General features: G+C 42.1%; 1 protein-coding gene across 2 annotated transcripts in view; it reads right to left on the bottom strand.

Moving 5' to 3' along the window:
* Window positions 1-11,688: 11,688 nt before the first annotated feature.
* Window positions 11,689-16,600, bottom strand: part of DPF2 (double PHD fingers 2) — an 85,776-nt gene continuing 80,864 nt past the window's right edge. For both annotated transcript variants that reach the window (XM_073554520.1, XM_073554521.1), the window contains 5 exons: window positions 16,338-16,493; window positions 15,861-15,989; window positions 13,072-13,184; window positions 12,814-12,895; window positions 11,689-12,715 (listed from right to left, as the gene is read on the bottom strand). In XM_073554520.1, coding sequence (XP_073410621.1) covers window positions 12,642-12,715; window positions 12,814-12,895; window positions 13,072-13,184; window positions 15,861-15,989; window positions 16,338-16,493 — 554 coding nt within the window. In that variant the 3' untranslated portion in view covers window positions 11,689-12,641. The remainder of the gene's footprint in view (window positions 12,716-12,813; window positions 12,896-13,071; window positions 13,185-15,860; window positions 15,990-16,337; window positions 16,494-16,600) is intronic.

The following is a 16,600-nucleotide window of genomic DNA, read 5'->3' as shown; positions in this document are numbered from 1 at the left end:
GCTGAGCATTCAGATACCACATATGTGGGGGGAAAACCACTGTTTAAACGCACAGCAGGGCTCAGAAGGGAAGGAGCACTATTAGACTTTTTGAATGTAAAATTTGCTGGCATAATTAGCAGATGCTATGTCATCTTTGGTGAGCCACTGATGTGCCCAAACCAGGGGTGAAAACCTTTTTTCTGCCAGGCCATTTGGAATTTTATAATAGCATTCAGGAGCTTATTAACTTAAACATTAGCCAACTATATTTATTCATGGTATAAATGGCTCCTTATCCCCATCCTTGTATGCATGGCTCCTTATTCCCATCCCCATGCTAGTATGCATGGCTCCTTATCCCCATCCTTGTATGCATGGCTCCTTATCCCCTTCCTTGTATGCATGGCTCCTTATTCCCATCCCCATGTTAGTATGCATGGCTCCTTATCCCCATCCTTGTATGCATGGCTCCTTATCCCCTTCCTTGTATGCATGGCTCCTTATTCCCATCCCCATGCTAGTATGCATGGCTCCTTATCCCCATCCTTGTATGCATGGCTCCTTATCCCCTTCCTTGTATGCATGGCTCCTTATTCCCATCCCCATGCTAGTATGCATGGCTCCTTATCCCCATCCTTGTATGCATGGCTCCTTATCCCCATCCTTGTATGCATGGCTCCTTATCCCCTTCCTTGTATGCATGGCTCCTTATCCCCATCCTGGTATACATGGCTCCTTATCCCCATCCTGGTATGCATGGCTCCTTATCCCCATCCTGGTATGCATGGCTCCTTATCCCCATCCTTGTATGCATGGCTCCTTATCCCCATCCTTGTATGCATGGCTCCTTATCCCCATGCTAGTATGCATGGCTCCTTATCCCCATCCTTGTATGCATGGCTCCTTATCCCCATCCTTGTATGCATGGCTCCTTATCCCCATGCTAGTATGCATGGCTCCTTATACCCATGCTAGTATGCATGGCTCCTTATCCCCATGCTAGTATGCATGGCTCCTTATCCCCATGCTAGTATGCATGGTTCCTTATCCCCATGCTAGTATGCATGGTTCCTTATCCCCATCCTTGTATGCATGGCTCCTTATCCCCATGCTAGTATGCATGGTTCCTTATCCCCATCCTTGTATGCATGGCTCCTTATCCCCATCCTTGTATGCATGGCTCCTTATCCCCATGCTAGTATGCATGGCTCCTTATCCCCATGCTAGTATGCATGGCTCCTTATCCCCATGCTAGTATGCATGGCTCCTTATCCCCATGCTAGTATGCATGGTTCCTTATCCCCATCCTTGTAGGTATGGCTCCTTATCCCCATGCTAGTATGCATGGTTCCTTATCCCCATCCTTGTATGCATGGCTCCTTATCCCCATGCTAGTATGCATGGTTCCTTATCCCCATCCTTGTCTGCACGGTTCCTTATCCCCATCCTTGTCTGCACGGTTCCTTATCCCCATGCTAGTATGCATGGCTCCTTATCCCCATCCTTGTATGCATTTGCAGCATCTACTGCCCAGCGATCACGTGCCCCCGCTTATTAAGGTAATGAATTTTCACCTCTCCATGCCTATCAGAGTGAAGGGAGGTGAATATTCATTACCTTAATGACTGGGCACCCATGATAGCAGGGCAGCTGTTGGAATCCGGCGGCTGCAGCTGAAAAGGTGCGTGAAATAAGAGAAATGAATATTCATTGCCAGTGCAGTGAATATTCATTTCTCTTTAGCAGCCGACTCCTGCCTCCTAGGACCCGCTGCTCCACTGCTCCCCCGCCACTGTCGTCTTCTAGTCCGGAGATGGCGGGCATGCCATACGCGTGCCATAGGCTCACCGCCACTGCTATAGGCCCTTTGGCACACGGCCAAAAAGCAGGCAAAGTTGCTGAAGGCCGGATGTTCACCACCCCTGACCTAAACAGAAACCCCCCACAAGTGACACCATTTTGGAAAATAGACCCCTTTTGGGAACTTATCTAGATGTGCTTCACAGAAGTTTATCACGGAGAGCTGTGAAGAAAAAAAAACACACCACATTTTTCCCACAAAAATGTTATTTTAGCCCCAATTTTTGTATTTTCACGAAAGAAACAGGAGAAAAAGGAACCTAAAATATGTTTGCTATTTCTCCCAAGTACGCAAATACCCAATATGTGGGGGTAAACTACTGTTCAGGCGCACAACGGGACTCGAAAAAACGGCGTGACGAAGTGGAACACAGACTTTGATGGAATGGTCTGTGTTTGGAGAGCCTGTGATGTGCCAAAACAGTAGAAAATCCCAAGTGACCCAGTTGTAGAAAATAGACCCCTCAACGAATATATCTTGAAGTGTGGTGAGGACCTTGAACACACCGGTGCTTCACATAATTTTACAAAGTTGATCTTTGGAAATGAAAAATATTATTTTTTCACCCAAAATGTTGTTTTTGCTACATTTTTTTCCATTTTCACAAGGATAGAAGGAAAAAATGGATCAAAAAATATAGTGTGCACATTCTCTCAAGTACACTAATACCTCATATGTGGTTGAAAACTACTATTGAGGCACAGTGCACAGCTGAGAAGGGAAGGAGCACCATATTGGAGTTCAGATTTTGCAGGACTGGTTTGAGAATGTCATGTCACATTGGCAGAACCCCCCCTAAAAGACCCCATTTTACAAACAACCTCTCAATGAATTCATTTAGGGGTGTAGTGATCTTATTTGACACCACAAGTGGGTCACAGAATTTTATACCATTGGGCTGTGAAGAAAAAAATATTTTTATCAGCAAAATTTAGTTTTGACCCCAGATTTTACATTTTCACACTTGGAAATTTGTAAAAGTGGCACCAAAATTTGTCCCACAATGTCTGCTGAATGTAGAATACCCCATATGTTGCTGTACAGTACTGCTTAGCCATATGGCGAGACTCTGAATAGACAGAGCACCTCCTTCTGGAACGAAGATTTTCCTAGAACAGTTTGCGGACTCCATATACAGAGCGCCTAAGTGATAGAAGAGCAGAATCCCCCCTCAAATGGCCCCCCCATCTTTGGAAATTATACCCATTTGGGAATTTTTCTAGAGGTGTAGTGCCAATTTTTAATTGTCCAGAAACAAGCAGAGCAGCAGTGGATGTTGCCGAGTGAAAATTGCAAACTGCAGTTGTGACCTGTACGCTGTAGTCACCAGTATGTTATGCCCAGCTCATGTTTCTGGAGACATGCATCCATAAATTAGGTGGGCTCTCATCGCTACAGAAATGCGAAACAGGTGGACGCTAAATGTGGCTTAGGCACACTGTGGGGCTCAAGAGATTGGCATTTGGAAGTGCAGAATTCACTGGATTTATTTTGGAGGGCGAGAAGCCATTTTGCTTTTCCAGAGCCTTTGTGCTGCCAATAACGTGGAAGCCCCCTACATTTCCGCTAACAGATGACAGACTTCAGTGGGGACTTGCTTTTTTGTTTGGATTTGAAGCTTTTGTTAGGAACATTTTACCTAACATTTGGGATCGCATTTATCCTGTGCTCTACGCTGAGCACTTACATCAGGGTTTCCACCTAAATCTTCTAGTGACGTGATTCAGATGAAACCCCAATGGATCCATTCACTGTAATGAGGCAGCAGTAACTCTGGCCTGTCTGGCCTCTGTTCAACAGATGAAGAATTGTTTTTATTTTTTTACACCATTCCTTGTGCGGTATAAGTGATTACATGACTATTCTTCGGGTCGGTGTGATTAGAGCAATACCAGATTTATATTGAGTTTTTAAGTTTTTGCATTGCAATATTTTGAGAGCTATAATGTTTTCATATTTCTGCCAACAGAGTCATGTGAGGGCTTGTTTTTGGCGGGACAAGGTGATGTTTTTATTGGTACCATTTTTGGGCACTTTTTTTTATTGCTTTCAGTTCCAATTTTTGAGAGTTAGTATGAACAAACACTAGCAATTCTGGATTTTTAAAAAAATTTTTATGTCGCTACACATTTGGAAAACTTGATAAGGCAGCTTTATTCTTTGGGTCAGTACAATTACAATATCATCACATTTATACAGTTTTTTTGTGTTTTGGCGCTTTTACACAAATACTATTTTATAGAAAAAAATTATTTTTTGCATTGCTTTATTCTGAGAGCCAAGTTTATTTTTCCACTGAAGGAGCTGTATGGCGGCTTAATCCTCGTGGGACAAGATGACATTTTCAGAGATACCATTTTTATTTACATTTGTCTTTTATAAAGTTTGTTTGGCGGCATCATGAAAAAGCATTATTTATTTATGGTGTTCACTGAAGGGGCTAACTAGTGGGACAGTGCAACACCGGTGTGTTTGTACCTTGATTCCCTGGCTTACTCTTACCCTTTGCTCCTTTCCCCTTAACCAACTGGGATAATATTGACTGTTACCTGTATGGATTTTGCTAGGTTCCCTGCTCTGCTGCGTAGCCGTACATGTGTTGTAGAGTCTTTGCTACACTGCACGACTATCCATGTGTGCGGTCCCTTGCCGACGCTGTGGAAGCTATCCACAGGTTGCAAGGTCCTCTGCAACTCGTGCATGACTTTCCATGTGTCCAGGCTTGCAACCACTACCAGATGCCTTAGGCCTCAGTTCCTGTGATCTCCATGCTGTACTGGTTTCTGTCTGTGCTTAGGGTGCACGCGGCCACACCTTCCCCGCTTTTATTAAGGGCAGTGTGTGTGCGCTTGAATTGCTTTCCCCAACCTATTGCTGAGGGCAGTGCCTATTTAAAGTTCCCTTTTCCTGCTGGGTGTGGCCAGAGCGCCTCATTAGGTTGCAGAACCTAGTCATGTGTGTTTGGTCCAGCATCCTGCTCTGCCACCAGTTCTGGGAAAGCTGATGTCTTTGTCCCTGGACCCATCTTGTCTATGTGTTTGTACCAAAGTCCTTTCCCTTGACTGGGAATTCCTACTGTGATGTTCCTGAAGTCCTTCTGTGTCTTGAACCATGTACCAAGTGACTGTGAGATTCCTGTAACCTGTGTCTTGAAAATAAACCTGCGTTCACCTTCTGAAGATGGAGTCTGGTGTTCCTACTGAGTGTCTACTATGCTGTGCTCCGGCTACTATGTGGTTCTAGCTCTGTCCAACTCCGGTCTGATTTTGCGGTGCTTGCACCATACCGCTCGAGTTCCTTTCTAGCTCGTGTCTGTTCTCTGGTGCCTGACGACCGCTGCTCAATGTTCGGTCGGTGTCGCTATTGTCCTGCCGTTCTCGGCCTGGAGCCATGCCTGTTGTACAGAGTCCAGATACCCAGTCCATGGTCCAGCCTGTTTCTAAGTCGGTCCCACTTGTGTTCCTGGATGGCCTCCTCCGTGTTCCTTGGGAGTTTTCAGACTTGTTTCCCGGTTACGTCTCTGCCTGTATGTCCTGGATCTGATCAGCCAATGTACTGAGTTGCTATTGCGATGTTCCTGGACCTGTGTGATCCGTGTTTTGCCTGTTTCCTGATGTCGGCCTGTTCGGTGGGGTCCATCCAGCGACATTTGTCCGAGGGTGGTGTCTGATGTTCTCCTGCTGTGATACGCCTGAGAGGTTCTCCTGACATGCCATATGACTCTGGACTGCATCAACCCGTGATAACCTTTCTTTCGTCTGACATCTGCTGTCCTGTGATGTTCACCCTTGCCTGATGTGCAGAATCGGTAGCTTAGCATTGTAATGTCTTGTTTCTGTGTGGTGACTGTTTAGTAAACTTTTTTTTCATACCTGAAGTTGTCCAATGTCATCTAGTCCTGCGTGTTACCACCTTGCCCACATGCTCAGCTGCCATAGATCCCGGGTGCTGCCCTTCCTTAGCTTGGGTAGGCCCGGGTCCCCCCTCTGTGGTCCAGTGGGTCCACAAATTCTTTTACCACCAGGGACACATGCCCAATGTTGTCGTGGGAGCAAAAGATAAGCTGTATCCATTGTGACAGTTTTATGGGTTGTGTAATTTTTTGGCTTGTGGGGGGGGGTTTACATAAAAATAGAAATGTCATAACAATATATTTCTTAGTATTTTCTAATTTATCCTCTTTCTGATCTTGGACGCAATAGTACGTCCAAGGTCACATCCCCTGCTTTGATGAGGGCTCCAGCAGTGAGCCCGCATCAAAGCCGGGACATGTCAGCTGTTTAAAAAAAAAATAATAAAAAATCAAAACATACACATTCGGTATCGCCCGAATAAAAAAAAAAAAGCATTAACCCAATCGCTAAACGGCGCAGCGGGGGGGAAAAAAAAAAAATCGAAATGCCAGAATTACTTTTTTTGGTCGCGCGACATTGCATTAAAATGCAGTAATGGGCGATCAAAAGATCATATCTGCACATAAATGGTACCCTTAAAAACATCAGCTCGGCGCGCAAAAAAAAAACCCTCACCCAATCCAAGATCACGAAAAATGGGGACGCTACGGGTATCGAAAATTTTTTTTTTTTCTTTTTTAGCAAGCTTAGGAATTTTTTTTCACCACTTAGATAAAAGTACCTAGACATGTTTGGTGTCTATGAACTCATAATCCAGAAAGTTGTGGGAAGCAGGGTGTATTACGGTCCGCGCTGCCGAGATTCACAAATCACCTGGGATGCAAGATGTAGCAGCCGTGTACTCCTTTATTTCCTCCTACGCGTTTCGGCACCCTTCCTGGCACCTTCCTCAGCGCGGACCGTAATACACCCTGCTTCCCACAACTTTCTGGAGTTTTTTCCACGTGCGAGTGGTTGGTGGAGGTCCTGCAGCAGCTGATTCTGTGATATGCTCTCAAGCCAGTTGTGGGTTACACAACTGGAATAGGTGAGTGGAACTGTATTATACCGCTCATACTTCAAGTGTCACTAGTGATAGGGTACTATTGTGCCTCTTGTTCCCCCCACCATTTTTGTATGAACTCATAATGACCTGTAGAATCATAATGGCAGGTCAGTTTTAGTAATTCTGGGGTTTTCACTTTTTTTCACTATGCCGTTTATCGGATTAATTCTTTTTATAGCTTGATAAGGAGATTCTGAACGCGGCGATACACATATTTGGTATGATTTTTTTTATTTTGACTGGGGCAATTTGAACTTAAATAGTTTTAAAAACTTTTTTTTTCATGCTTCAACAGTCTCCATGCAAGACTAGAGGTTGCAGTTGTCTGATCACCTCTGCTACATACAGGCGATGATCAGATCGCCTGTGTGTAGCAGAAATGCTTACTTGCTATGATTGCTGACCACCGGGTAGCATTCATAGCAATCCGGCTATGATAACCATAGGGGTCTGCTGGAGACCGCTGGTTGTCATGTCAACCCACCGGTGACCCACGATCACGTGACAGGGTCACCGATGGGTGGGATTTCTGATGCGTTTCCGGTAAGCAAGAGTTAAATGCCGCTGTCAGAGTTTGGACTTGTGTCTTGCAGCAGCTGACCTATGCGTTTTCAACACCACCAGGTGAGCAGATCCATGTTTGTTTGTGTGTTGTTTTAACATTAAAAGCCCTATTGTGCGCTCGTCCTCTTCCCAGTTTGCCTTACTGCTGTCAGAGACCGACAGCGGCATTTAGCAGGTTAACAGCTGCGGGTGGAACGCAAGGGGGGGGGGTTAGACACGACATGTGCCGTGCATGTCGTGAAGGGGTTAAGCAAGTAGAAGATGAAATGATCTCTAAAAAGGCCTAAAGTTAAATATTGCCTATTTCCTTTGTATTTTAGGCAGGAACAAGTCATTTTTTACACTTTCAAAATTACAAAACGTAAATGGGCCAATGCAAAGTTTTGGGCACCCTGCATGGTTAGTACCTGGTAGCAACCGCTTTTGCAAGCATCACAGCTTGTAAACCTTTTTTGTAGCTAGACAGGAGTCTTTCAATTCTTGAGGGATTTTCATCCATTCTTCCTTGGAGCATTCTTCCAGTTCTGTGAGATTCCTGGGTCATCTTACATGCACCAATATTTTGAGGTCTAGCCACAGATTTTCAACGATGTTCAGATCAGGGGACTGAGAGCCATCGTAAAACCTTGCGGTTGCGCCTTTTGAGGTCATCTATTGTCAATTTTGACATGTTTTTAGGATCATTATTATTGTAGAAGCCATCCCATTTTTAACCAGCTTTTTTACAGATGGTGTTGTTTGCATCAAGAATGTTAAAATTTCATTGAATCTATTCTTCCCTCTACCCGTGAAATGTTTCCCATGCCATTGGCTGCAACACAACGCCAAAGGATTGATCCAACCTCATGCTTAAAGGTTGGTGAGATGTTCTTTTTTCTGAAATTCTGTGCCATTTTTTTCTCCACACATACCTTTGATCATTGTGGCCAAAGAATTCTAGCTTAACCTCATCGGTCTACAGGACTTGTTCTAAAAAATGCATCAGGGTTGTTTAGATGTTCTTTTGCATTCGTCTGACACTGAACTTTATGGTGACCATGCAGGTGAGGTTTTCTTCTGATGGCTCTTCAATGAAGGCCTTATTTGTGCAGGGGGTCTCTGAACAGTTGAACAAATGTACCACAACTCCTAAATCTTTCTGAAGGTCTTTTGCAGTCAAGCGGGGATTCGGATTTTCCTCTCTAGCAATCCTACAAGCAGTTCTCACTGAAATTTTGATTGCTTTTCCAGACCTCATCTTGACCTCCACACTACTCCTGGTATCTTCAGTTTCTTAATTTCATTTCGAACTGAGGGAAGGACAACTTGAAAAAGCTTTGCCATCTTATAGTCTTCTCCTGCTTTGTGGGTCTCCATTTTCAGAGTGCTTGGCAGCTGCTTAAAAGAACCCATGGCTGCTGTTTTTTGGAACAAGGTTAAAGTGGGCTGGGTTTTTACATAGCAGGGAAATTTGCATCACCTGGCCTTCCCAAACGATGATGGTGAACTAGCCATAATCCTAACAGGCTAATGTCTGAAAACTCAGTCAAAGTTATCAGAGCACACAATTCTCCAAGGGTGCCCAAACTATTGCAACGGACCATTTTCCATTTTCTAATTTTTAAAATGTAAAAAATGACACAGTATAATTGTTTTTTTTTGCCTTAAATACAAAAGAAATGTGTCATCTTTAACTTTAGGCCTCTTAGCAATCATTTCATCTTCAACTTGCATAACTGTTCACAGAAACAGAAATTTTGACTAGGGGTGCCCAAACTTACATGCCATTGTATATTGATATATGATGACATGATTGCTGCAGGGCTGACAGCCATCAGACCTGGTGGCAATGAAACAGGGCATTGGCCGGGCAAGTAATGCTTCTCCGATTATATACTATACAATATTTCCATTTTTTTTTTTTTTACAGACCACTGAGACGTGTCCATATTTATTTGAGTCAAAGTTACCCATGTTTGGGTTTGTGATTAATATTGTAATAGGTAGAAGCTGTGCAGGTTGTATGATCCTCCTGTGTTTGCGTGGGTTTCCTCCAGGTTCTTCAGTTTCCTCCTACACTCCAAAGACATAGTGATAGGGAATTTACATTGCGAGTACCAGCGGGGACAGCGATGAGGTCTGTAAAGCGCCACGGAATAGGAAGGCACTATGTAAGCAAAAGATGCATTATACATTTTTGAAAAATCTTATTTTAGGGGTGGGGGGGTCTCAATGAGTTATGCAAACAACTGTGTAAGTGATCAGAGCACCAATTCTTTTGAAAGATTGTTCAGCTTTGCAGATTTTTTTTTCTTTCCAAGAATTTAGAATAGGTGAATTTTAAGATTTGAGATTAAGAGAAAACAGATTTTTCCACACACACACTTATATCACCCCTTCCCCAAAGAGGTTCAACTAATCATTTGGATGATGCCAGCCACTTTAAAACTAGGACCTGAATGGTTAAATAATCACATAGCCAAGTAGTCTTCATTTATTCCTTAAGTATTATGCCTTAGAATACCACTTTACCATCGAAGTCCATAAATAGTGGCTTCAGCAATGATTTAGATCCAGAGAGTCGACACACTTCCTTCCATATTAAGTAATGCAGAGATAAATCCACCAAGATTAATTTTTCATTTTGGGATTTGAAACCAACAGCAATTGGAAAAAAGATATAAAAACCCCAGCACAGAGCATATAATTCTTAATAAAGAAAAGCCAGAAGAGATTAAAAATGACCTGTTTCCTGTAACTTAATAAGAGTTTAATGTATTACAATAAGTTACATGTCATTCACATAAGACAGCTGGTATTGGACCCTGAGCTCTCCCAATGCGCTACCATGTTTAGTGTTGTACGTCTTCACGGTCAGAGACTTTCCTGGCTCTGGTTGTGATAAGAGGCCTCCAAAAGTAAAGGAAATCCACAAGAACATTTTGGTCTCGTGTCCTGCTAATAACGCTATGTCGCAGCCTTTTTTAAAAGCAAGTAGGTAGATTTCATTATTAGATAGGATGCCATCAAACAAGTGCACAGATAAAATACTTCACAAGTCGTGGGCAGATTGTGCCTTTGCCTGACCCCAGGTTGAGCAAGTTCTTGACGGCTTTAAGCAAAAAAAAAAAAAAAAGTCACAAACTCTGCACTTTATAGTTTGCAATATACATCCATCTTGGGGAGAATAAACGGGATTGGTATAAAGCACATTTTATTTTTTCCTACCTCCAAAATTAACTGCTTGCAGCACGCCATCAGTCAGGGCATCTTAGGAATAGGACTTTTTTTTTGCCTTAATTTTTTCCAATTAGTAAATGCTCTTGAAGTATGGAAGGTATGGTGGTTAAGGCAGGGTTCACATTGCGTTATGGGCAATCCGCTAACGGGATCTGTTAGATAGCGTTGCTATCTAACGGATCCGTTAACGCACCCATTGCCCGCAATGATACTAACGCATGCCAAAATCGGCATGCGTTAGCAAGTATGCGTTATTTCATGACGAACCCTCGAACGCTAGTTGCAGCGTTTTTGGGTGCGTTGGAATTAACGCACAGCGAACAAACTCGTTCGCTGTGCATAGGACTGTATGGGGTAGCGCTTGGTGCTGGAGATCTACCATGCGTTAACGCATACCGTTAGCGCTAGGACGCTAAAAATGTCAAAAATTACATCAGCGTTAGCGCATCCATTAAACGGATGCCATAACGCAATGTGAACCTAGTCTTAGCGTTGCGTACCCTTCAGTGACCACCTCTGCACATGGACAGAAGAATAGTTTCAAGCAAGTGAATGGGTGCAGTTCCCAGACCGCTAGAACTCAGAAGACCCCACTGAATAAAAAAATAATGGTAAATCCTACAGATAAGGCATCACTTTGTAAGATAAGATTACTAGTGATAAATGATCGTGCTCATATAAGTATCTTGGGCGTGCTCAGATAAAAAACTTGCATCCCTGAGGCTGCATGTTTTGCGGCAGTAGACAGCAGCAACACATGCAGGAATCATCCAAACAGGCAATCCCTGCATGTGTGCAGCTGTCTACTGACGAAGGGACTCAATTATACTATCCAAGCACGCCCAAGATACTCAAATAACGTTATCCGAGCACATTCGCTCATCACTAAAGATTACCCTTTTAATGTCCAAGATACCAACTTTTAGAGGCCTTGTGCAAACCGGATGTTAAACTTTGAAGAACCAATAAAACTGGTGATCTGCCACCTCCTAGTAGTCTTCTTGGCATTACTGCACATACCGATGTTCTCCAACACTAACCATTTGTTTTAGGAAAACCTTTTATAGGCCAAAAAAAAGCAATACAAAAATCCCCAAAAATACTCTGTTTTCACAATAGATTCCCTTTATTATTTATATGGAGTTGGGTGAAAGGTCTAAAAAGTGACACTCGCCCACTAAGCGCCCATGATCATGTGCTAGATGTCACTTACTCCGGTGAACATGCAACATGAAGCAACATTTTGCAAACATTTTGACATGAGTACAATTCATAACTTGATTAGCAAGAATGATAGAAAATAAAAAACCTAGTTTACTAAATACAATGATGACTTTATTTTCTTAAGTTAAAATTTCCTATGCTATAATGATAGATAACTGGATACTTGAATGGGTCTATAGAGCTAAATGCCCATCAGTCACTTCTCCCCTTTAATCCAGGTATTTTTTAAAAAATATATGTATACTCTAAAAAAAATAATGAATATTGCAACCTTTTCCAATGCTGAAAATCATATAGAGTAAGCAATAGGAGAATCCAGCAGAAATGGTGCTGGAAGGTTGTACTTGTCGGGAAGAGGCTGACCGCTTTAGTACTGATAAATTAAGTTGCAAAGTCATACACAAGTTTTCGCTCTCCCCCATTAAACCCCATACGGTAGATTTTGAAGTGCCCATAGAAGTCGAGCTGAGGCTCTGTATACTGCATTTCACACCTCTAAAAATCTAAAGCTAGAACTCAGGTACAAAACCTGGGCTTGCCCCCTCACTTTAATATGTGGTCTGCAATGACAAGATGGTTTCTTACGGGGAGAACTGAAGAGACATGAGTTCCAGCAATCAAGAGGTTCACTTTTTATACATTTTGCAATGAAGGACACTGTGCATATTTAAGTGCGTGCACACACATACATAATACACAGTTTGTGGATATAGAAGCATTTGTATATTTATATAAAAAAAAAAATCTATGTTTTATTCCATGATGTGGTAAAGGATCAGGTCCACAAGCTCCGCAGTGCTCCTCACCCTGTATTGTCTATTTGGCCAAAATGTCAGGAGTTTTGGTTCTGATAAATAGAAGCTTTGTCTTTAAGAAGAGCCAGGCACAAATGACAACTCCAGCTTCCTACAAAATAAGAGAAAGCAAGGTCAGAGGGAAAAAAAAAAATAGTAATGAGATTCCAGTATAGCGGAGAACACCTTTTAATTTTTTTTTGGACTTACCCTCAGGGGGCTCTGCCATAGGAGGCGAGAGACAGTACATATGATATCCTCTATCACAGTCGTCACAGAACAGCAACTGGTCCTAGGAAAATAAAAGGCTCAGAAAACGTACAGGACATAAAACACATTAACAGGCAGGGTGTACAGCGCTGATACAGTGAAACATGAGAGAAAGAAAAAAAAAAATCAAAGTGCAGGCGATAAACCAGATCTAAAGTCTACTCCGCACTTCGGAAATAAAACGTATAATTTACTCACATCATTTTCCGATGTCCCACAAATGTTACAGCACTTGCACTCAATGCACTGCCAGCGGTACGTCTTCACTGCGGCCATCATCACCGGTGTAAACTGCAAACAGGAGGGGTGCCCTATGAGCGCAAGAAAAACGGGGCTCAGAGTAGGGTCCAAAATAGTTTTTTTTTTTTTTTTTTTTTTTTTAATGTGTGCATAATACTTCATTGTCTTGCAATTATTTTATTTTTTTTTTGTCAGAGCGTTGCTTGAGTGTAAGAGGCTGATGCTCAACAATGCAACTTATAACATCACAATGCAAAGGGAAACAAAAAAAACCCTACTATATTTAAAGAAAGATGAAGGTGATTATGAGCACTGAAGGAATCCACTGCCATCATTATCCCATACTTGACACATTAGCAATTATTTTCCTTCACAAAAGTCGAGTATTTTTTTTTTCTATCCCTGTAGGTCAAAATGGCAAAAAAAAAAAAAAAAAAAAAAAAAAAAAAAAGACAAAAAACAGTATCTCCACTAAACCAGAGTTCACACTTAGCAAGAAGTTATTGTGTAAAGCTTCATATTGAAAAGTAAAAAAACACTTAATACTGAGGTTATCTACCTACACACGCTTCCTCTGACCGTGACTAACATCCCGAAGTAGAATATATCTCTAGAGCCAGCAGTGCTCCGTTTTCTGGATAAGCGCTCCAAATTCCCTGCACAGATATACATTTTAAAGGAAACCTTCAAGTAGCCACTAGAGGAGTTTAGTAGCCTAATGCATGCAGTTTTTAATACGACGTTCGATGGTTTGCTGTAAGGTCCTGAGCACTAATTACCGGGGCTTGCACAGAGCTAGAATGTTTTATGTCCATGCAGGGGATTTGGTGCTCTGTATGAGTGAAACAAAGCACTGACTTATATAAAAGAAGTATTAAGGCATAGATATGAGCACCTTTGGAATTTTTTTTTTTTTTTTTTTTTTTTACAGTTTGACTTTTAAGGCTGCTCATTGCTGGTTGCCGAATGAGTCAACTGAGAATCCGTCAGGCAGCCGGTTCCAACCGGAGAGTTTGCAGCTCTTTATTAACTGAGCTTCTCTCAGTTCATTTAGGACCATAAAACATAGCGGAGGAGCTGAACTTTCATGTGATCATAAATTAGCCGAAAGTTAAAAGTTAATGAAAAAAAAAAACCCCACTTACAAGCTCTCGAGTCAGAGCAATCTCACTGAAGGATTCTCATATAACTCAGTCTGCAGTTAGCAATTGAAAAGGAAAGAAAGCCGCCAAAGAGCACAATTTTTAATGAAGCCCTATTGTAAGCAGCAAACCCATGAAGCAATGTACACGCTCAGTAGTTAACTTAGGGGTTCAAACAGCGCTCTCACCACTGAGCCAGACTTACTATTGTGTGCGTATACTGCTGTGTGTGAGATCACCGCTTACGAGAACGGAACACAAATCAGAGTGGTGTTTTTAGCAATCGATGGAGGTCTCTAGGCCCGGACCCCACACTCAACAGCAGACATATGCAATGCTTATTATATATTTAAAAGGAGTTAGGCTTTAATAAAAAAAAATAAAGCTGTATCATAATTCACGTTAAAGAAAAAAAAGTGCCCATCCAACTTTCCTTAGAATGCATAATCGTGTATTATCTGGCCCTATGTGACACAGGGCTTGGAAAGACAATTGCACGCTAAGTGCTGTAGAATGAGCCTGTCACCTACAAAAATAAAAATAAAACACTATTTAGTGATAATCTTTAGGTAAATATGCAACCACATGCCTGAAGTGCAGCTACAAGGAAAACAAAAAAATGAAGTTTCAGTCCCCCACCAGCCTCTAGCTTCCAGCCATCAGGATGGGGTAGGGAATGATTACAGGACTAGTTATCTGTCATTGTGGCTGTAATCCTTCCCCAGCAGATTGATTGACAGCTCTCTTGGCAGTGTATTCATGCAGAGCAGGCTGTCAATGTGTTGACAATTCAAGCATGTCCTGATGACTGTCAGAGCAGCTGCAAGGACAACATATCTTCATTTTCTCCCTGTAGCTGTAGCTTCAGTAAAGCAGTCAGACATTATTTACTTGCAGGTAAACAGCATTTAAAATTGAAGCATTTTTGTGGTGACCGGTTACCCTTTTAACACTACACGCAAAAATTGCAGATGTGTTGTGTACAACTAAAAACAAAATAGGCCAATACAGCTGATCCGAGGCCGAGCCATTATGTGCTTTATTAAACTTAAACCGAAGAATATACCACCTCACTGCAGAAATTATGAAGCTGATGTAACCCATCTTTAATAAACACAGTGTCAAGTCTTCTTTCTCACCATACTTTGGTTACAAAACACGAACCCACACAGACTGGTTTTTCTGCAGACTACTCCGTCTGTTGCATCGATTTCACATTTATTTGCATAGTTATATTAGATTGCATTTCATTATAAAGCACAATGACATCTGGCATTTTTAAATTATTTAATTACAGTCACATGTTACTTTATTGCACCACAACTATAGTCTAATTGTTTTTTTTTTTTTCAATTGTCAGCTAGTAACATGGGAGAGGCAATAGTAGAAGTACTGTACTCATTGTTTTTGGGGAAGGTGGGGGAAATGAGGAGCGCCCAACACACATCGGTAAGTGAGGAAGGGCATGCATCTCGACCAAGAATGGTAAAACTTCCCAATATGTAAACTTTTCAGTCAGTCTATACCACCCAGCCATCTTGAAAACCAGGTAACTGAGCTCCCATACTGCTCAATGTATCACCCTCTTTACCCTGCCTCTCATACCCGAGCGACCGCAGTCTGAGCAAGATACCAGCTCTTCGGGCTGGTTCGTTTTCTTGTTGATCTTCGAATCGCCAAGGCAAAAGTCACAGTAATTGTTCGGCAATGCAAGACCATCAGGGCCCTTCTTGGCTAAAAGGAATAATAAGAGAACAAAAAAAAAAAAAAAAAAGGAAGCATTAGTTTACATTTTCCAAGATCACTTTTAAGATGGTATCATGGGGACTATTATGTTTAGGAGGGAAACCTAAATCATTTTTAATCATATAATTGCTAGAATATTATTTGCATTTACGACCAAAGCGAGGATCTAACGAGACGCTAGAGCGTCAATCGGCGCTTGTAAATGAGCCTCTAGGTTTGTCTGGCAGTGCTCCACATCACCGAATGTTGCAATTCCAAGTTTTTCGACAGCTTGAGAGGCAACAAAATATATGAAATAAGCATAGACTATCAAATATTTAAGGCACAGTGACATACCTGTCTTACTCTTTTGCTCTTCTGGTCTATGCATTATGGGCGTTGGCGGCTGAGAGTCTTCTTTGTCCTCTGCTCCAGCCCCTTCTTCGTCCACCAAATGGGAGTGCGCGTAGTGATAGCTCAGACCAGGTCGGTTTTTGTAACGCTTTCCACAGACTGAGAAAAAGAAATAAAATAGTAGTAGTAGATAGCGAGAGAATAGAAAGGGGGGGGGGGGGGGGAAAAAAAATGAAGCAAAGCGAAATATCACAACAAAAAAGGTA

The sequence above is a fragment of the Dendrobates tinctorius genome, unplaced genomic scaffold (assembly GCF_039654945.1).
Source record: "Dendrobates tinctorius isolate UK_male_01 unplaced genomic scaffold, ASM3965494v1 ptg000211l, whole genome shotgun sequence".
NCBI classification, from domain to species: Eukaryota; Metazoa; Chordata; class Amphibia; order Anura; family Dendrobatidae; genus Dendrobates; species Dendrobates tinctorius.
This window is presented reverse-complemented; position numbering and strand designations above follow the sequence as displayed.